This window comes from Taurulus bubalis (genome assembly GCF_910589615.1).
Source record: "Taurulus bubalis genome assembly, chromosome: 19".
In the NCBI taxonomy this organism is placed as follows: Eukaryota; Metazoa; Chordata; class Actinopteri; order Perciformes; family Cottidae; genus Taurulus; species Taurulus bubalis.
The window spans coordinates 9,091,786-9,113,142 of NC_136607.1; the positions used below are offsets into that span (position 1 = coordinate 9,091,786).

Genomic DNA, 21,357 nt, shown 5'->3' on the forward strand with positions numbered 1-21,357 from the left:
CTGTAGAAGCATATCGCCTCGAGGGAGAAGAAGTATAATTAACTTTTCTAATTAGACTGTTGCATTAAAATAGCAAGAGATTCACCTGCAGCCTATTAGAATGAGTCCTCAGAAATATAATAGGATTAGAACGGACATTGAACAGATTTCTGTGGTCATTCGACACATATAAAAGAAAATAGACGAACGTTGTTAGTCGTTATGGTTGCAACAGACGTAAGTTGGGCCTTGAAGTGTTGTTGCGGCTTGCGGGGACGAGAGCGCACGCAGCTCCAGAGACGGATGGCTGGCGAGGTAGCTTGATAGCTTGTCCTTCCACAGAGAGGTGGAGAGTGAGACGGAAGGAAGCTCAGGCGGACGGAATTTACAAGTTAGCTAATTAGCCTGCTGCCAGCTAGTTAGCTTGCTAATTCTGCCGTGCTTAGTTCTCATCTTGGGATAACAATGTACCTTCCTATGCTGTGACAAGAGTTAAGTTGTGACTCATTTTCTCTGCCTCTCTGCGCTTCATAATTTTACCAATCCACCGCTCGTTTTAGTCGTCACGGCAAAACCTCGTCGATTTAGCCGCTCTGACCCTCCTGCGACGTTGGTTTGAATGAGAATGTCTGTCCTATACTTCTATTCTATTTCTACGAACAAGACATCTTCTGATAGGATAGATGTTATGGTCCCGCACAAAGACAACATGTAATTGCTATTCTGTGGGTTGGAAATGAGAACAAGCGTGGTAATTGAAACCGTTTTGGTTCTACTTTTCTTTCCTATCTCATGTCTTTTTTTCCGTAAAATTGAGCGCCAAGGGAATAGATGCACTGCACAGTCAAATTTCGTCTCTCATTTTACTTGTTTTCACACATGATGCCTGCAGTCCTGTGGCTTGGCAGCAATATATTAGGTGCATATTTTTTAATGAGCAGCTGCAAGACAAAAATGTGATTTTTACGCTTTTCTTTCTGTCCCTTGGGTAGCTATTGTCACGTTTATCAGTTTGGGCCAAAGACCTCTTTCAGTGCTTCTCAGCAGGTGTGAAGTAGAATGGATCCCTACACCACCACACTGGCGCACTTCAAAGTTAAAATACAGTATATACAGTAGGGCTGCAACTAACAATTATTTTAATAATCGATTAATCGGTTGATTATTTTTTCAATTAATCGATGAATCGGATAAAAAAGCAAAAAAACATTACTTTCCAACCCTTTGTTCAAAAACAGAAGTGACAGTGCAAATTCACAGTGCATAACATGTTCAGAAAGCACAAACAGGTTGCTCCTTGAACATCCCCGAGCTGTTAATTAAACAAATTAGATTAAAATGGACTAACACTAAAAACATACACATGTATGCTTTACATCTGCCTTTTTACTGTAATTGATCTCCTTGGAGTAGAGGCTGCTTTAGCATGCCCTGCTTTATCAATATGTATGAAACACTGGGACAGTGGGAAGCTGTACTGCTCCTCTCACGTCTGTTTGGACCGAAACCTCCAGGCCCAGCTCCACCTCATCTCAGCTCTGCATCAAGCTGCGCTGCATATAGAGTCCTCTTCCTTAAACTATTTCATTCTGGGCCTCTTACGACCACAAAATGACGTTGTTGGCTAAGCCCAACTACGTGATTTGATTCAGTCTACTTTGAGTAAAAAAACAACCTGCAGCCAGATCCGCCAGTGTGTCGGTTTAACGTTAACGAGTGACAGCGTGAACTGAACCAGACCGGGGGGTTACGGCATGTTTCACCACGTTACGTTTTTTACAAGCAAGACCGAACTGTAACGGAACATAACGGAACTTTAACGACAATACACAACCCAAACACGTTAGCTAACGTGATAGCAAGCTAGCAAGCTGACTAGCTTCCATTAACAACAAGTTTGAGGGAAATGAAGCCGCTGTAGACACTTAACGCCTAGTCCATGGTTCTCCGTCACGTCGACGTCGTAGCCTGACGCGCACCTCCAAAAAAAAATCGCTGGTTGGCCAAGACTCGACACATCACATCCAAGATGTTCTATTTTTGCTGAGATCACAACTTCAGCGTTTCTCAGTCTCTCACTCCAATCTCAGACACGCTGGCGGCTCTTTTTTTTTTCTCCGCGACTTTATGACTGCCGTAATAATCGCGCGACACAACGAATCGATAATGAAATTCGTTGCCAACACTTTTGCTAATCGATTTTTATCGATTTTATCGATTCGTTGTTGCAGCCCTAATATACAGATATATATACAGAGAAGTGAGAACTGTGAAGCAGGGACCAATATCAAAACGCTGCGCACATTTCCTCTCTCACCTCTCCATCATCATCATAATCATCATCATTTTCAGCTCCTCCTGGCTCTCCGTTTGGCCGGGCCAGCATGAAGAGCGGCGGTAAAATGGATAGCTCCTCATACTTCCGGCGTAAGGAGAAAAGGACCCGCTTCTTCATCCGCCGCATGGTGAAAGCTCAGAGCTTCTACTGGATCGTTCTGTGTCTGGTGGGCCTCAACACTCTGTGCGTGGCCATCGTCCACTACGACCAGCCCGATTGGCTCACGAAGGCCCTCTGTAGGTCACACATACAAACACACACTCGCACCCCTTCACGCTTATTGATGTCGATTGCCTATAACGCCACTTTCTCTTCGTGTCGGTACCTTGTCCATCTTGAAAACAGACGCTGCCGAGTTTGTGTTCCTGGGTTTGTTTCTGACTGAGATGTCCTTGAAGATGTACGGCCTCGGAGCGAGGAATTATTTCCACTCCTCCTTCAACTGCTTTGATTTTGGGGTAAGTTAACGTTAACGGTAAGTTATTCAACTTTAACCAGCAGTACTAGTTCTGTTTTGGATGCTTATTGGTCAGTTTTCCTCTGCTCTCCTCTCTCTAGGTAATTGTGGGAAGTATTTTCGAGGTGATCTGGGACATGATCAAACCCGGGGCATCGTTTGGAATCAGTGTGCTGAGAGCCCTGCGACTGCTGAGGATATTCAAAGTCACCAAGTGAGCTCAATTCTCAACACACGTGCCAAACTCCGGAAAATTAGCTGTGTTCACAATCAATGTGCAAAATTAGTGGAGTGTGACTTCAATTCCCTAAACGACACATGTTCACAGTGTAACACCACATTAGTGGTTTTAGTTCAGTAGACAGTCCTGAATGAACAAACACACCCATGACTAGAACATCGCAGCGTATCACAACACATTTTTTTAAGCACTGTGTATGAATGCTTCTCTTGAAACCCGACATTTTGACAACGTTGCGCTTTTTATTAAGACTCTAATCTTAATTATTTTCCCTCCAAACTGACAATCCTGTTAGAGTTGGATGGTAATCCTTTTTTTCTTCTTTATTAGATTAACCTTAATTAGACCTTGACGCAGTGGTTGCTCTATCTATGCCACCTACAGCTCATATTGCCATTTGTTCCTCCCGTTTTGATTGTTTTTGTCTTTGTCTGTATCAGTTTGTTCTTTCAAAACAAACCATAAAGTTCCCTCTCTCGCTCTCTCTCTCTCTCTCTCTCTTTCTCTGTGTGTGTGTGTGTGTGTGTGTTTGCTGCTTCCTGCCAGATACTGGAACTCTTTGAGGAACCTCGTGGTGTCCCTCCTCAATTCCATGAAGTCCATCATCAGCTTGCTCTTCCTCCTTTTTCTCTTCATCGTGGTCTTTGCTCTACTGGGCATGCAGCTCTTCGGAGGACAGTGAGTAATCTAGCCTGACACACACACACACGCACACACACACCCACACCCACCCACACCCTCCCTCTCCCCTTCTCCTCTATCCATCTCTTCACCTGACCCTCCTCCCGGTGTGTGATCCCGGCCCGGCGTGGCGGTGCTGACAGACGGGCGGACACAGCAGGTATCTGGCAGATCAGCAGCACCGACTGTGGCCCTTTGATATCACTCTCAGCAGGAGCTCCATGTCTTCTAATGGCAGGAGCACCTCATGATTCTGGGCGGGCTGCAGTTAATCAAAGGCCTGGCATCTTACCCTGTCTGACTCAACTGATACACACACAGACTTCCTATCTCCTCACAACAACAGTCTTTATACATCTGTCTAGTTCTTTGATTTACAGCGTATTGGTGAGCCAATATGCTGATCCTTCATGTCATACCTAAATTGGGGGATCATTTTTATACCCCACTGTGACTCAAAAACAGTGAATCCTACACTTCCCATGTGCCGCTTTATAGAGACGTGCAGTAGACCATCACCGCTTTCCAAATCGCTTACTTTTTCTTATTACTTTTAGTACTTACGGCAGCCGCCCTTACAAAGTACAAACCGTTGCATTAAACTGGGAGAAACGACTAGATTGCTCCTTGACCCTCCTGCTCATATATCCGCTGCGCGGAGGACTGAGGATCAGAATAGTCAGAAAAGCATGCTGGCAAAATGCGGTTAATCTGGCAGAGATCCACGTGAGATTAAAGGATCCTTAATCTTTTCCAAGGGAAGTTTGTCTGCCAGTAATTGGATATTTATTCATGCAACAGTTTTGTTCAACAACAATCAAAACGTTAACTTTTACCTTCACATGATATAATCATGGACACAAGAGATTTTGAGGAGATGTGTTTCCACACCAGAAGCCTTTCAAAGGTCAGATTCTGCACCTGAATCGATGAGCCCCTTATATAATAGAATATATAATAGAATACGCTTTTAACTGTGTGTGTTGTTACATGCTGTCACCGCTGTCACAGGTATTGTACACCCTCGGGTGACATGCCACTTTCACATGAAGTCATATCTCCTCGGACACCACAACTGGGTGTCTGCGAAGCAGCAGGCTGTTGCCATGGCGCCGAGCCTGACATCAGGCTGCTCCATCGTTAGCGTGGCATTTTCCCCCTGGTGATGGACAAGTGCGAGATAAGCCTGACGTCCACATGGTGCTTCCAACCAGCCAAGCACATTAGACCGAGAACACGGTCTACGCATCGACCTTAAAGCCTAAAAATGTGCACAGTGTCAAATTACTTCATTTTCTTGAGTAAGTAAAAAATAAGTGGGAGTCTTCTATTCTTGTGCTTGCTGATGATGTCAGTTTTTGTTTCAGAAAATGTTAAATTTGATCAAAACTAAGGAAACCGTAGGCAGATAATGTCATTAAAAATAGGCTTTCAACTCTAGATAGAAGATGAAATTGCTCATTAAGGATCAGAAGAGAGGCTTTCTAATATTCAGACTTTTTTTTTCGGCACAGAGATTATGTTCCTTCAAAACACCAAGCGTAATCTCCTGGTAAAATTGTGAGAATTGAAAGATAAACACCTTGAGGCAGGGGACCACCTTCCTGCTGAGACTCACAGGACATCGCCGACTGTTTGGAGAGAGAAAAAAGTGATGAGCTCAAAGGAAACGTTCAGGATTTGCTGATTTACTGATTTTTTTTTCTTTGTAGCTTTCCGTTTTAAAATTGCAGGCCGTCTTTGTTGATTAACTCTGACTTTGTCAGAAACGGTAGACATTGAGTTTTATATGTTCAGCTCAGTCCTCAGTGTGCAGACTCAGTGCAACCTCTTGGTTGGTTGTTGTGAAAGTGTTCCAGCACAACTGGTCAAACTGGAAGGATGTCAATCACCGCATATTTCCCATACAAATAATGTAATTCAGAACCACTTTTACAAACCAAAGTCAAGTAAAAATTGGGCGTCAATCTCCACAAACAAATTTCTAGCTTTCTTCTAAGGCAGCGCTTGTCCCCAGACTATCAGTTTCTTAAAATAGATCATTATTAAAGTTATCATTAAACCAACCATTTATTCAGACCAACTCTCATGTTACTCCTAAAACTGATCATATGGTTTATAAGAGCTTGTTGGCAACACGTTATTGTGGAAAGCTAAGGTATTAAGTTACCTTAATTATTATATTATATTAGCTTCCTGGCTAGCTAACTTCACATGTATATGGTATATTTGAATTTCAGTTTCTTACATTATTGAAAATAACACAAACATTGAATGGACATTTTGGAAAAGCTGCTGCAGTTGTGGGACGTAATAATAATAACAACCTGTGTTGTATTTCTTGACTTCCCTTAAAGCAGCAGGATGTCACATGTGTCTTGATTCATGTCACAGTCCCAATGCTTGGCAGTATGCCAGTTATTTTTTATACCAATATCGTCCAGCCAACGTCTCCAAACCCACTTGCACGTGCCTAGGTGCTCTCAAAGTTGAGAGTTTCACTCACCTACTCAATGTAAACCTGCTGCTGCTGTTTGAAGGATGAGATATGGAAAGGGCCAGGCCGCGTGCTTGAGTTTGGCTTCACATGATTCTTGTTTTCAGGAATTGATTTAATGAAGTCCCCGTGGGTGTTGTGCGGAAGCCGAGCAGCATGCTCCCAATCCCTATTATCAGAGTAAACAGAGGTCGGCGCGCACACGCACAGCAGCGAGCCGCCGACGCTCCCCGCACCGGGCCCGCTAATCCTCAAGGAAGGAAGGCGGGAGGATTGGAGGGAGAGTGGAGGAAATGGTGGAGAACAGAAAGGAAAGGAAGGAAAGAAAGAAAGAAAAAAGAAGAAAAGGGAGGAAAGGAGTGGAGAGGTAGAGGCTGATGGGAAATGGAGAAAGTGATGAAGACATGAGCAATGGCTTAAAGTAGAAAGGGGTCGGGTGATGGAGGGTGCGGTAATAGGACACAGAGAGACGAATGTAAGGAGAGAAGCATGGGGGAGAATATGATGGCACACCAGGGGAGGCTTATTGAATTAATAGCCCCTCCCCCTTCTCCCCCCTCTCTTCCCGCCCACCCTCATCTCCCCCATGCATGCACAGTACACATTAGAGCCAGACCGATACACGCTGGTCGATATTGTTGGACTTCACATGGCCTGAAGTATGTGGATACATGTCAGAGCCAAGCAAAAAGAACAGCCTTTTGATGATAAACTATGACCTTTTGATGAGGCCCAAGCTCACTGTCAGTTCATCCACAAAGGTGTTGGATGGGGCAGAGGGGAGGACTCCGAGTCAGACTGGGGAAAGACATTTCTTTTCGGGCAAGAAACAGCTCTCCACAAGCTCTTGCCTCAAAGCTGGAGACACACTGCTGTCTAAATAAAACACCATTGTATGTTGAAGGATTGAGTTTTCCTTAGCTGGAACTTAGAGGCCTAAACCATGAAAATCTGGCCTCCACCAAAAGTACACATTAATGTGGGTGGCCATATACTTTTTTGCATACTGGTGTCGGCACAAATGAGCAGCACTAAATGTTTCATTGGCTGTAGATTTTAAACTTTATTATAACACTATTTAGTTTGTCGTCATTAAACATCACTGTTTCCCCATTATTTATTTGTACTCTACCAAATCCAGGATCAGATCCAGTGCACATGATTATAGAGTATGCACACACACACACACACACACACACACACACACACACACACACACACACACACACACTGTGACTGTGCAGACGGTCGTTGTGGTAACAATTTGTGCTCCACTTCCTCTCCTAATTTCCTTGCTGGCCCTTCTGCCTCCTCCATGTGTGTTTCTCCCCTCTTGCTCCACCTGATCACCTGATTTGAATTAAATTGTTGTTCATAGTTTGAGACTTCTCATGCATTCCATACAGCAGAGGTAATGGTGACGTTTCAATTAATAAAGGTAAACATTTGATCGCGTATGAAGATCATTTTGTAAACATTCAAAGGAGCATTACTTCATAAGCTCTGGCATGACTATTCCTTAATCGTGTCAATCAAAGGATTCAAGAAGGAAGGAAGTGTTCATATTTCTCGTAGTTAAACTCTAAGTATCTCCAGCATGTAAACAGTACTCATGTCTGTCCTTGTTCGGTATAAATGATTCAATGGGCTCTTTTCTTGTCAAAATGCGGGGACACTTTATTTCTACGCCTGTTTGGCATTTGCACTCAGTACAAAAGCTCACAGAGCAGCGTTTTCAGGAACTTTCTTTAATAACTTTGGATGAGTGCATGTGCGATGTCACAACACTGATGTGTGACTGGATTTAAGTGACACTTGACCATTATGATAGTACAGAATGTCTCAGTCAAGAATATATATGAACCTTGACTGAACAAAAAGTTATTTTTTTATTATTTTTTTAGAAAAGACAGCCGGTCTTTCATTGTCTGCCAAAAAGTATCAGCAAGATGTTGTGGGTGCAATTTAAAGTCCTAATGGCAGGATGGTCAAAGACAGAGGTGGATGTAGAGACACTCCTCTGCATTTGAAACGTGTAGGATTACTATTATTGTTATTATTATTATTATAAGTGGTGCAGCATCATATGCATACTGGAGTAGAATTAGTGGCATTCAACAAAATGGCAGCACAAAAACAAAGACTTTAATGTACTGATAGGAGGAATGATGTGATGCATTGCATAATGTAAATAGTTCTGGGTCCAACACGACCCCTGTGGTATTTCCATTAGTGATTTCCAGATGGTTTGATTTAACATCCTCCACAGTGAGTACTCCCTGAAAGGAAAACATGGACCCAATTTAGTGAGGCATTGTCTGTGCTTCTGGTTTGTCAAGGAACATGTCATGATCTAACACTATGGTTCCCGGTTCTTTTTGACGTCCCCTGTCTGACCCACAGCACGGCCGGATGAACTGAGTAAAAACTACCATCACGAGCAGTCATGGCGGACACGGAGAAACTCAAATACCCAGATCCCTACAGCATGCTTAGTACCTTTTTAGAAATACCTCGCCTGGTGAGCAGAAATCTTACTCTTAAAAGAAGAGTAACTTCATCAGCCTGGCCATCACTCCAGGTTCTCCATATTTGGTTGACATTAGATGGCTAACATGGCCTGTTACTCATTGTTGTACACGTGACACGCGTCACATGGTGCATCCCTGAGTTACAGAGCTGTGGCTCCCTGGTGACCGCTGTTTCCTGCTGCTGCGTGTTACTCCACATCTCCATCTGTCTCCTCCATTATCAAAACGAGACATTCTCCTTCATCTTGGAATACACTTGTCTCTCCCTAAAGCTGTGAAGGAGTCTTAAAAACACACATACTCCCATGCTTGTGTTGTACTGTCTTTGTGAGGGCCGATGCAAGTTTTAGATGTAGGGAGCATTTTGTCTGGTTCGCTTTTCATTCATTCAAAACCTTTTAGGGTTTCATGGTTCAGACTTGGGTTCAAGGGTCAAAGTCAGTATTCGGTTGAGGTTTTGGTGTAAAAGACAAGCTACAGTTTGTTACTGCTTAGGTCTTTTTTTGTGGGGGTTTTTCTCCAACATTTCTATCAGTTCTGAACAACAAGTCTTATACTCACCAGCAGTTAGATGATCGGACAGGTTGTACAACACAACAGTTTAGCCAGATTATATTGACCAGTAAGAAACGGGGCAGCTGCCACTCAAGGTGTGACTGTGTCACGCTTCACATCTTCTCATGAGCAGAAACACGATGCTCGGTCAGCCACAGGCTCCTAACGTTATTTATCCAATTGGTTTTCTTGATATGTTTTATTTAAAAAGTTTCAGCTGAACTGCAGAGACTGACTGGGACTACAGTTTCATTATTTAGTGTTTTTCTCTCTGTAATCATGTTCTGAATCTTTTAGGTTTAACTTTGAAAACGAGACGCCAACAACAAACTTTGATACCTTCCCAGCAGCCATCCTCACTGTGTTCCAGGTAAGACCGCCACACACACACACACACACACACACACACACACACACACACACACACACACACACACACACACACACAAACACACACACACACACAGAAGGTGCACTTCATACCGTCTGAATAAATGAGAGAATATTGACTTTTTCAAAAAAGACAGATTGTTATCACTCATTTTAATTGGAGGGAATGACTGGTCTGTGTGCCTGCTGTCCCTAAATGAGCTCGCTGATAATCCTTCAATTAGACCGCGCTCATAACCCCTCACTCTGTAAAGTAATTTCATTCAACACAGATTTGCACAGGGCTTTACAAACCCGCCCGTGTCCCAGGCGGCGTTTCCTTCTGACTCTCTCGTCTTCCTCAGATTCTGACTGGCGAGGACTGGAACGCCGTGATGTACCACGGGATCGAGTCTCAAGGGGGCGTCCATCGAGGCATGTTCTCCTCCGTCTACTTCATCGTCCTCACGCTCTTTGGAAACTGTATCCTCTTTGACAGCCCGCGATATTAAAACTGCAGCGCAGTAGTGTCAGAAGGAGCAGTCACAACGTGGAAATGGTTTTTGGTAAAAAAAACAAACAAAACATTTTGTTCCAGGTATGTTCAGTTCCTCCATTTCTTTTTCATGCTTTGCATTGAGAGGAAATAGTGTCCATCAACAGTATATTCAAAATGTAGCAACCTAATTATGGAACTTTTAAATATTAATACCTCAGATTTGTGAATCTGAGGTTGATTTAGTAATGTGGTTTGAATGCTTTCTGGAACTGGGACACATCCTAAAACCTCACTGGAGGCTGCAGTGGTCATTAAACCCCATTTACAAACAGTATTAAAACAACAGACCGACAGTTTTGTTCATTAGTTGTGGAGCTGAAAGGGAAGCACGGGAGGGAAGGTCAAATATGTATTAAAATGAAGTGAAGAAACTCTGTACTTTCTCCTGAGTCCTGTTGTTATTCAGACACCCTCCTGAATGTCTTCTTGGCTATCGCCGTCGATAACCTCGCTAATGCACAGGAGCTGACTAAGGTAGGTCTGAATGTTGTATTTGAAGACACATTAATAACACAGAGCAAAAGAAATGTTGTAGTTCCGCTTCCTACTTCTCAGTGACACACGTCAAACCTGACAAAAGCCCTGCATCTGCACGGGGCATCAACATGTAATGTGTTTTCATTAAAACACAATTTGATGTCTTTGCCGTCACTGATGCTCAAGGATGAAGAGGAGCAGGAGCAGGCGGCCAATAAGAAGCTTGCCCTGCAGAAAGCTTTGGAGGTGAAGGAAGTCAGCCCGATATCCGCAGCTAACATCTCAATCGCTGCGTAAGTTTCCGAGCATCTCTCTCCTCTGACAGCAGCTCTGTTCACCCCGCACAGGACATAAATGTATCTTTTCCCCCGCCGACACATTCTCGTCACGTACTGACACTTTTTTTCGGACCACTTGGCGTCACTTTCTAGTGTACTGAGCGCTCGGTTGCAGTAAACGTACAAAAACATTTGTTTTGGTTTAGGGAACAAAACCACTTAGGTTTTCAGAAAAACCTCATGGTTGGGCTTTAAATAAGTACGTGAACCAAGTGAAACGTAAATAACGCGTTGGTATGAGACACCTTGGGATTGAGGACATGCTGTTTTTTCTTAAAAAAAATGTGATGTTTTTTTGCCGTCTTTTGTGGCAAAGTGTAATTCAAGTAGCGTAATGTTAATATACCAGAAATATGGGACATGAGTCCTATATGAGCAAGATAGAACTAAACCTTCATCCTCACTGTCAGAAGTTCCCATTTTCTCTAATATGATAATCACATCCTGTCATGCACAAACTTTTGGCCCGCCCCCTCTCCACCACAGGCCTGTGATTGACAGGTGTGGGGACTTGTGTCAACGAGGAAAATAAACCGCGCCTCCGAACACTTCAACACTATTTTTAGAGCCTGGATGAACAGTAAAAAAGTTCGTCAAAAAAGGAAACTGGTGGTAAAACAGAGCGTTTTCATCAGCGATTCACAGCCTCGATATGCAATGCTGGAGGTTAAAATGTGCCTTCCTTTGACTCCCATCTGTTCCATTAGCGTGAGGACAAAACAGATCACGCATATTGTATGTGTGTTGTGCACACGCCAGATAGATTTGATTGTGTGTTGTATAATTCTGCGCAGCCCTCTATTCAGATAATGCAGTGATTATCTTTGATTCACATTCGCTCCTTAATTACGGTCCTCTTCTGTAAGGATAGGTCAGTTAGACTGTACCGACTGACCAAAAGCCGGTTGCACCAGATGGTCATAGGTTCATACGCAGCTGAGTGGAGTTTCAACATGACGAAATCAAAATGGGTTGATGATAAGAGGAACGTTAATGTTAGCTTGCTAATATGTGACCCGTTTAAAGTGAAGAATAAAAGAGGTACTATGGAATATGACATATCTGTACTAAAACGTGATAAATGCTGTTTACCAATAATGTAGATCTGGAAGATTTTAAATTACTTGACATAAACAATGCCTTTAGATAACATAACTTTATGCCGATGACATAAGTCGGCTAAATAATGTCGGTTAGCATACAATCTCAACCCGGTCTCAGTGGCCTTTAGTGTCTTTTTAGTGTAAACCCACCCACGTAATTATTAGACAGTAGCTCAAACAAACTCAGGACTTTCAACCAGGAGACCACTGAACGAGTTCCACGTAAAACCAAGTCTACGTTGACTTATTTTATCTCAGTTGTTGTTGTTGCTTTCTTTTCTTTTTTTTGGTGCCATAGATTCCAGCTGTGGCAACCACTATATTTCTCCTTTTCACCGTCTATTGTTATTATGTGTTCCTGTGCATACCTTGATTTGTACATTGATCAGTGACAACTGCCTTTATTGTACACAAACTGCTTTATGTTCATTATGTGTGCTGTTCAGAGAAACACAGGGTTTCATTACAAAATGAATACCAACTTTTTTTCATTTATTAAAAAAATTTAATAAATCCCTGTATTAAAAAATACGATTTTTTTCAATCTAACTAAATTTTAAACCCACCGTTCTACTCATAAAAGATCATTGCAATCAGAAACATATGCTTTTCCTATTTTTGGAATGAAACTTCTGAACAGTTTTCAGTTTCATTTTTTTTTGTCTTTAAAGAAATGTCTCTGCTGACGAACACGCTTTTGTTGCTGTTGTGTTATTGACATGTTGCACAGCTTAGTCCTGTACTGTAAGACAGGAGGGGACAGGTGGTGAGACAGACAGACAGACAGGCTGACCGTCCACCTGTCCCCTCCAGATTTGTGTCTCATTTTTCTTTTGTTTTTGTCTGCATGTACAGTTTTGTAAAGCAAAATCGAGAGGCACTCTCTCGCAGGTCGTCCATCAACAGCATTCAGTCACCGTGAGTTATCACTCTCTGTTACAATATTCTCCTCCTTGTCTTGTCTCGTGTCCTTGTCTCTCCTTCCCTTGGTTGCTTACTTCTTCTCTCCACCCCTTATCTTTTCTCCCTTATCCTTGTTTCTTCTCATTCCCTCTCCTTATGCCATCCTCGTTTATACCTCTCCTCTTTTGTCCTCTTCCTTTACTTGTTTTTTTCTCCTCATCTTCTCTTTTCTATTTCCTTGTTTCTTCTCCTTTTCTCTTCTCTTTTGACTCTGATCTTGTCTCCTCTTCTTTCTTGTTATCCTTGCTCCTTTCTTCTTCCCTCCATGTTTTATCTCTTCCCCTTGTCCTCTCCTCTTTTCCTCTGGACCTTCATTAAACTAAATGTCTTCATTGCTGGAAAAGTGAAATGTATTTATGATTCTTGTCAACAACAAAAAAAAGCAGCCATCACAAAGCGCCTCACAGAGCAGAAAAGCTGTGAGTCCAGTCTGGGTGTCATCTTGAGCCCCAGTCGCTGATTCAAACACACGCTCTGGTCTTTGTCGGTAGCGGCAGCTCCTCTGTGTCGGCGCCAACAGCTCCTCATCTCCCGCTCCGTGCTCTCTGATGTGAATCATTTGTGTATAAATGTTTAATTTCCTCGAATGTTTCCATCACCGCGGGCGGTTTGACATTTATTTGTTATCGAGGACCCCCAGAATATCGCTTTAAAAGATACAGTGTGTCAGAGCCCAGGCCAAAATCTGCTCTCCTGCCCGGCGAGAGACGCTTCTTTTGTTTGAGATAACGATACTGTACGTTCCTAGATTACTAGGAGTGGCTGTCATTTCTCTGGCACTGCCCTTTGTGTGTGTGTGCGTGTGCGCGCGCGTGTGTGTGTGTGTGTGCGTGTGCGTGTGTGTGTGTGTGTGCGTGTGCGTGTGTGTGTGTGCTTTCTTAATATAGCTCACTAAATAACGCTCCCGTCCCCCTCAGTGTCACAATCCTTCACTTTCCTTTCTGTGAACATTGTTTACCTGTATGTCTGCTGCTCACCTGTCTGTGGATACCTGTCCTGTGTCCTCTGTGTCTTCTGTCTGTCTTTTAGGAGTTATTCTGTCTACTCCTCCCCCGCCCGACGATTCTTGAGGTACAGGTGACCAGATGGAGCAAACTTAACTAACCCATGAAGCCCCATGTAAATAAATCATACTGCACAGAAACAGTATGCAATGGCTTCATATATGATAGATGGAAACATAAAAACTAATATTTTATGGTGATTTTGACTCGTTTCATATCTTTAGAAATACCCATGTCCAAAGAAACTGCACAGTCGGCGGGAAAAAAATGCCATTGTACGTTTCAAACGGATACCTTAACCAACCAAAATACGAAATGTACTTATGAAACGTCCACATTTAACGTATCTTGTGGTTTCCAGAAACGTAGAATGGCAACATTGTTTCTGCCGTCTGGATTAAAAAAAATTAAAAAATCCCATTTCACCCATCGATGTGATCTCTCACCATATTCTTCTCAACCTGGGAATCAGCTCGTTAAAGACGGCACATGTCAGGAGTGACCATCACCCCCACAGCATGCCCCATCTACACATGACCTCAGAATGAGGAAAAAAAAGATCTCTATTTCAGTTTACTTACGTGCCAGATTAGCAAGGTTTGCCACATGACATGTCAGGCAGTGCCAACTTTTGACAGCTAAAATGATGCAAAATCTATTTCCCATTAGCGGTTAACCAATTAGTAAAATGAACACAACTGCCTTCGCTGTTTTCTTTACACATGGTGTAAATAAAGACGCTGTTTTCCATCAACCCATGACATAATCTCTTTCAGAGGATTTCCTTCTTCATCCTGACTTTGTTTTGGTACATACAGACATAGAGTAGCTTTGATTTTCCTAGTTTTCATTTTGTTCTGACACGGTTTTCTAATAATTGATATTTGAATGTGCCCTGTGACTTTACGACACCATCACCAATTGATTAAGTGCTGTTATGGGTATGTTCATGCTAGATTGTGGCCCTGTTAAAGGATTGGGTTCACATTTTTCCAAGGCTAAAATTACAACTCTCTCGTGCCTATATATATATATATATAGCAGTTATTGGTATCTGTAATTGTTCCCCTCCTCCATACTAGTCGCAGAGAATCCACACACATGTGCAAACATGAATTGTAGATCAGCTCAAGCTAATATGAGACTTCAATAGACTGAGTTAGACAAAGGAATTGGTTATTTTTAGTACAGGATTCCATCCAACAGTCTATCGAGACACAAAGAGGGGATTTCACACTCAAATCACTAACTTTGGAAGATACCCTATTGGTTTGTTAAAGTCCTGAATATTTGTAATAACTTAAACCAAAACGTTCAAATGCATTTTTACACAGACAGACAATGAGTTTTCTCCGATATCAAATTCCCATTAAGAAGGGAATTATTCGTGGCCATTAGGAGGAACAATAACAGCAGCCAATATCTCCTTCAATGTACTTTATGAGTATGTGAGTGTGGGTTGAACATGTGACCCCTTTAAAGTCTCATTTCTGATGGGTACAACCTTCAGAGAGGAACTTGTGCCCCACAATGCAGTTGAAACAGCATGAAGCGTGCGTGATGCAGGCTGTTGTATGCATCTGTTTTAGTCCATGAGAAGCCGGCTGTCTGCATCAGCTCCTACAAATCATTGCTGAAATGATCTCCCTTTGGCGTTTTCCTCCTCCAAAGTAGCAAGTTGTTCAGGGAAGAAAAGTTTACTGGAGATGTTTCGCATTTCTGACATGACCGCCACACATCTGGTATTTAGTAGCAGCAAGAATCAATTTAAAACATATCCATAAAAAGACCCAGTCAGTCTTCACTGGTAAAAAAAAAATGAAATCCCAAAAGACTAGGATTGAACCTTTCTGCCTCTATCAAAGTGTGGCAATACATCAATGTTGAGCACCCAAAATAAGAAATAAACTTCCCATGATCAGGTCATGTCATGACAACAGCATGTAGCAACCATCAGCAGTCGAAAAACTGTGCCATCTTACAGTAGGTGTTGGGAAATTACAAATATTCATATTTTGCGGTGGAGGATTTGAGCTACTTTCTCCATATGACCCTCAAAACATGGTAAGTGAAAGCTTTACCATGGTTAACATTTGTGCTGACGCATCCATAGACCACCTCGCGTCTGGTTACCTATCTGGTTACCGATTGCGGCGTTGCTATAGATGAAGCTGTGGATGGTGATGTTCTCCCAAAACCCATACGAACAAGAAGTCACAAAGTGATTTCTATAAAATGTTTCTCTTGTCATTGTGTGTCCCTCTCCCATGATCCCTCTCTGTGGCTTTGATTCATATGTGCAGTAAGGAGCAGCAGCGCTCAGCAAAGGCCATGTCAGTGTGGGAGCAGAGGACCAACCAGCTAAGGAGACACAACGTGAGGACGAGCAGCGAGGCTTTGTTCAACGAGCTCGACCCGGAGGAGCGCCTCCAGACGTCCTCCACCCTCCACCTGCACCCGGACATGAAGACTCACCTGGACCGGCCGCTCGTCGTGGAAGCCAAGAACGGGGACAAACCCGGCAGGTCACCCGGCAGGTCACCCGGCAGGTCACCCGAAGGAGAGGGGGAGGAGTCGGGGGACCCCCGGCAGCAGGACGGGGTGGGAGACCACGCACACACCAGGAAGCACCACCGGCACCGCGACAGGAACGGGGAGAGCAGGGACGGGGGCGAAGGCCGGGGAGGGAGGCACCACACCCATCACAGCCGGAGCAGAGAACACAACACCGACGGTGCCCAGATAAGAGAGAGGAGAGGGGAGAGCAGCCACAGCCACGACGGAGGGCAGGGTCACCGGCAACAGCACCAGGCCGGCTCCCCTGAGGAGGAGGCCAATGACTGCCGAGGAGGAGAAGAGAGGGGCCACCGCCACCATCACTCCCATCGTCCGCCAAAAGAGGGGAACGGGCTGATAGCAAATGGTGCCCACGGAGAGCGCAGGGGGAGGGGTGAAGGAGGAAGAGGAGGAGGAGGAGGAGGAGGAGGAGGGGACAGTAATGGAGAGAGGAAGGGACGCTGCTCCCGTATGGTCAGAGCTCAGTCTACTCTGGATGGAGACGACTGTAAGAGGAACAAGAATGGAACCAAAGGCCACAGGTAAAGACTGCACATATTGACGAAAAGCCAACTCATACAGGACTTTGCCATCGGCGATGCTCTCACAGTATGCAGCACCCCGTGTCCATCTTATAGTATCGCTCCTCATGTTGTTGTGTGGCAATACAATAGATGAGTGATTGTTCTCTCCTTGTTGCGACTGTGGCTCAGTGGTAGAGCAGGGTTGTCCTTCAATCAGAGGATCGGAGGTTCGATCCCCGGCTCCGCTCGGCCATGTCGCTGTTCCTGCGGTGTATGAATGATTAGTGCAGGTGACAGTTTGCATGGTGCTCCCTTCCATCAGCGTGTGGGATGTAGTGTTAAAGCGCTTTGAGCGATCGGAAGACTAGAAAAGTGCTCTACAGTCCATTTAAAGCGACTATTATTTATAACAACGTTTCAGAGGACAATGTGAAATGGGTCACTCGTAGTGATGAACCTACAGGTCATTATCACCTGAATCTGCAGCTCACCCCAATTTTATGGAGATTTACAGGAGTTTTTAGCTAATTGTTTGTGTCTGACTTTTCGTTTTCATTCCCTCTGAGTGGGTTTATTTCAGTCGCAGCTGGCAGCTGTTTTAATAATAATAATTATATTATTATAATTTAAACATTGCACACTACCTGCTCAGCAGCAAACAGCAGACAGACACAGTTTGAGAATATCTGGTGAACATAGTGGAGCAATTGGCAGCTAAAGAGACAGATAGTGTATTTCCCTCAGTATTTGGTTGAGATCAAAAACAGAGCTAAAAGAAAAGAACATTGGACTGACTTTTGTGTGGGAGGTTGTTGGCTCACAAGGAGGCAGATCAACTTAAACAGTGATGACATGTGAGCGTTGTGTTCAGATTTGTTGCCCTAAAGAGGCACAAAAAAATACTCTTATTCCAAGTTTATGGTGCGGTGATGTTACACCGCTGTTCTACAAATTTTCGCTCCGTCTCCCATTTCGTTCTGTGTAACACAACAGGCACATTCAAGCAGCCGTTTCCTGCATCTCAAGTGTCAGCGTTTGTTTAACTTTGAATGGATGTGCATGGCCAGCCAGTAGAAACACTGATGCAATGTGTTTAAAAAGGGAGCTGATCTGGAACCATCAACGCTCTCTTAACTGTCCACCAAGTTTAGTTTCTGAATTAATTTAAGTTCAGAAAACAGACCTGCAGTTGCACAGTCTTGCTTCACTTTATATCTTCTTTGCCTGTTTAGAATATGTGTTCATGGGGTATAACAGCGGCACGTCAAAACATTGTCTAAACGCTCGCTACAGCTCTCTGATTGGCTTGTTATGTATCTGACTGGGCTTAATTAATTCTCTAGTGGATCTTTTCGACTTAAATTTCATATTCCACGACACTGTGTAAGAAATAGTAAGATTAATTTACTATTAATTTTACTGTTTGTCTCCATAAACACAATATAACTACAATAAAAACAGCTTCTCTTAGCCTGCTGCCACATAAATTGTGGTCGGTCTCCCAGGAGGACAGAGAATTGTACTCCTATGAATCTCATTTGGCGGAAAAAGCTTGAAGCACCCTGAGAGCAGAGTATAATGATGCCTGTAATAAGACGCACATCTCTTTCCCCAGGGAGAGGCAGCCCGATTCTGAGGAGGACGGCCTCGCCTCCAGTCCTCTGCAGGCAATGCGGAGTACCATGAGTCTTGGAGAAAAGCAAGAGGATGCTGACAACCAGAAGAACTCCACCAGGGCCAGCCAGGCCGGCCTCAACAGCAGCGCCATCCTAATCCCCGTCACCATCACTGCCCCGCCCGGAGAAACCACCATCATACCCAGTGAGTCACTGTCACAACAAGCGAGGGAGCAGTGGGAAGGAAAAGTTTTTTGCTTTTGAAGTTTTTGAACATTATCATTATCGGATTAAAAACCCTTTTTATAATTTTTTTCCACTCGTCATCAGTTAGTAATTCAGGGTAATTAAGGCTAATTAAGAATACCACCAGAGCCCCAGATCTCAGCAAATAAATTAATGAGTAAAATCTTATCATATACAGTAAGGGTAATAATTGATGCCAAAAAAAACCGGTACTGCACTGTTTAGTATGACTACATGTTAAGCAGGGTAAATGTTTATTCATGTCATGTTTATTTTAGAAGGACACTAGAGGATTGCACAACAATTTTCTAGTGCTGTGTATCATGTGTTAATCATGTTCACCGTCTTAGCTTAGCGTGCTACAATTAGCGTATTAGCTTTAAACACACAGCTGAGGCTGCTGGGGATGTAGTTTTTGCAGGTGTTTTGTTGTCAGATATTTTTGTCATCTAAAAAAAAAGAATACAAATTAAATTATCTGTCCAGCTTTGTTGACAAATGTAGATGTTAGCTACTTAAAAAGAAGCTGTAACAGCGGCTTCGATTCCACTGAAGTAGTGTGTGTTTCTTTTGTAAAGTAGTTAATTAACTAAGATGTTCATATATATTTCATGCTTAGTCAATCACCATCATATGAAAAATGTCCAATTAGTAGAGTTATTGATTATACATTTGTATGGATGCAGAAAGTAAATACAAACACAAAACAGCTTAATAGAATCCATATAAAAAAACTGTTTGTGCTTCTTCGAGTTAATGAGTGTGTAATTTTTTTTTACACACCAGTGAACAATATTGACTGCGACAACTTCCGACTTGATGAGGAGAAGAAAGACCTGGAGGAGGATGAGGAGGAGGCAGTTAATGGGCCTCGGCAGATCCTTCCCTACAGCTCCATGTTCATCTTCGGGCAAACAAACCCGTAAGTCATAACTGCGAAGGGACTTGAACGGGTGACATAGACTAATATTGATAGTTTTGGTTGAATTAAGGACAACAGAAAGTTCATAAAACCAACTCATGATCAGGATGTTTTACCATGTACAACAGGGACAAACTAACCAACAGCACATGGTGAATCCTTTTTGAATTGTTAAAGCAATCCAAGAAACTAGGAGCCATATATATGTTCTGCTTATTTCTGTTTCCCTGGTGGTTTCTGAGTAAACATTTTTTGTTCTCATTTTCTCAGGAAACCCATCAGACATTTGATTTTTTAGAGGCTGTATATCTCGGGTTGTGGACAAAAATCAATAACATTGACTGAGACGAAAAGATGACGAGCAATATCAAATTTCAACCCTCTGGCTACAGGAAGTGGTTATCAGGATGTTTCTCTGGTTTTGAAGGAACACAGCTGGTGCAGTTGATTGAGCGACACCAGTGAGATCAACTTGAGCTTAACTCTGAGCACAGCTGTGGAATCAAAGTCCTGACAGGGGCTGAACCCAAAGAATGGACTCTCTTGTTTGATTGCACTACTGTGCTAGTTATGGATTGTTTATTACAAAAATGCATGTTTAAGCGTAAGGTACAAGAACACCTTTGTTCCCAAGATCAAATCATAGTCATATCGTCAGTTCTGCCGGCACAAATCATGGATGGTTGCGTGAAGCGAGAAGTAGTGTTGAGTTGGATCAGAAGCCAATGGAAGCTTGTGACCTCCAGCGCACACAGGGGTGGTTTGCAACTGAGCGTTAAGCAGTTAGGAAAAGTGCCAGCACCTTAGATCTTAAGCCAAAATGAAGGGTTGGTGTGCCAAGTGAATACGCATCTCAGGATCTGAGGAAGCTCTTGATTTACCAGTCTATCCACGTTACAAACCCAAACTCTTGATTGGGACTGAAATAATATCAATCCTGGGAAGTACAGAAAAAGTCTGTGCATACTTTCTTACATTCATGTATGTGTGCGGTCTTGCAGTGTACGTCGGCTGTGTCACTACGTGGTCAACCTGCGCTACTTTGAAATGTGCATCCTGCTGGTCATTACCATGAGCAGCATCGCCCTGGCAGCCGAGGACCCCGTGCAAGCCAACGCGTCGCGCAACAACGTGAGTCAGGCTGACATCTGGACGTCATGAATAAACATCTGGAAGTGCACCTCAAACACACTGCTTGTCAGACGCGCAGTCACACATGAGGATTCACGCACCCAACACATTTCGGTTTGGGCCGACCCGCTGATTGCTTCAGACTGATTCAGTCCTTCCTAATGGGGCTCGACAGGTTGCCCATACTGAGGAGCAGAAAAATAAGCTTCTTTTTTTTTCTGGTCAAATGTTGTCACACTGTTCAGGCAAATTGTGTGAGAGGAGTGCAAA

General features: G+C 43.3%; 1 protein-coding gene across 1 annotated transcript in view; it reads left to right on the plus strand.

The window, feature by feature from the left end:
• The window catches only part of cacna1bb (calcium channel, voltage-dependent, N type, alpha 1B subunit, b), a gene marked incomplete at both ends in the record, with an annotated part of 140,576 nt that overhangs the window by 73,583 nt on the left and 45,636 nt on the right, over nucleotides 1–21,357 (plus strand). Inside the window, 14 exons of the mRNA XM_079235043.1 lie at nucleotides 2,332–2,553; nucleotides 2,663–2,775; nucleotides 2,876–2,988; nucleotides 3,562–3,693; nucleotides 9,577–9,649; nucleotides 10,014–10,131; nucleotides 10,614–10,681; nucleotides 10,871–10,977; nucleotides 12,981–13,043; nucleotides 14,118–14,159; nucleotides 16,396–17,190; nucleotides 18,788–18,993; nucleotides 19,821–19,956; nucleotides 20,958–21,087. Coding sequence (XP_079091169.1) covers nucleotides 2,332–2,553; nucleotides 2,663–2,775; nucleotides 2,876–2,988; nucleotides 3,562–3,693; nucleotides 9,577–9,649; nucleotides 10,014–10,131; nucleotides 10,614–10,681; nucleotides 10,871–10,977; nucleotides 12,981–13,043; nucleotides 14,118–14,159; nucleotides 16,396–17,190; nucleotides 18,788–18,993; nucleotides 19,821–19,956; nucleotides 20,958–21,087 — 2,318 coding nt within the window. The remainder of the gene's footprint in view (nucleotides 1–2,331; nucleotides 2,554–2,662; nucleotides 2,776–2,875; nucleotides 2,989–3,561; nucleotides 3,694–9,576; nucleotides 9,650–10,013; nucleotides 10,132–10,613; nucleotides 10,682–10,870; nucleotides 10,978–12,980; nucleotides 13,044–14,117; nucleotides 14,160–16,395; nucleotides 17,191–18,787; nucleotides 18,994–19,820; nucleotides 19,957–20,957; nucleotides 21,088–21,357) is intronic.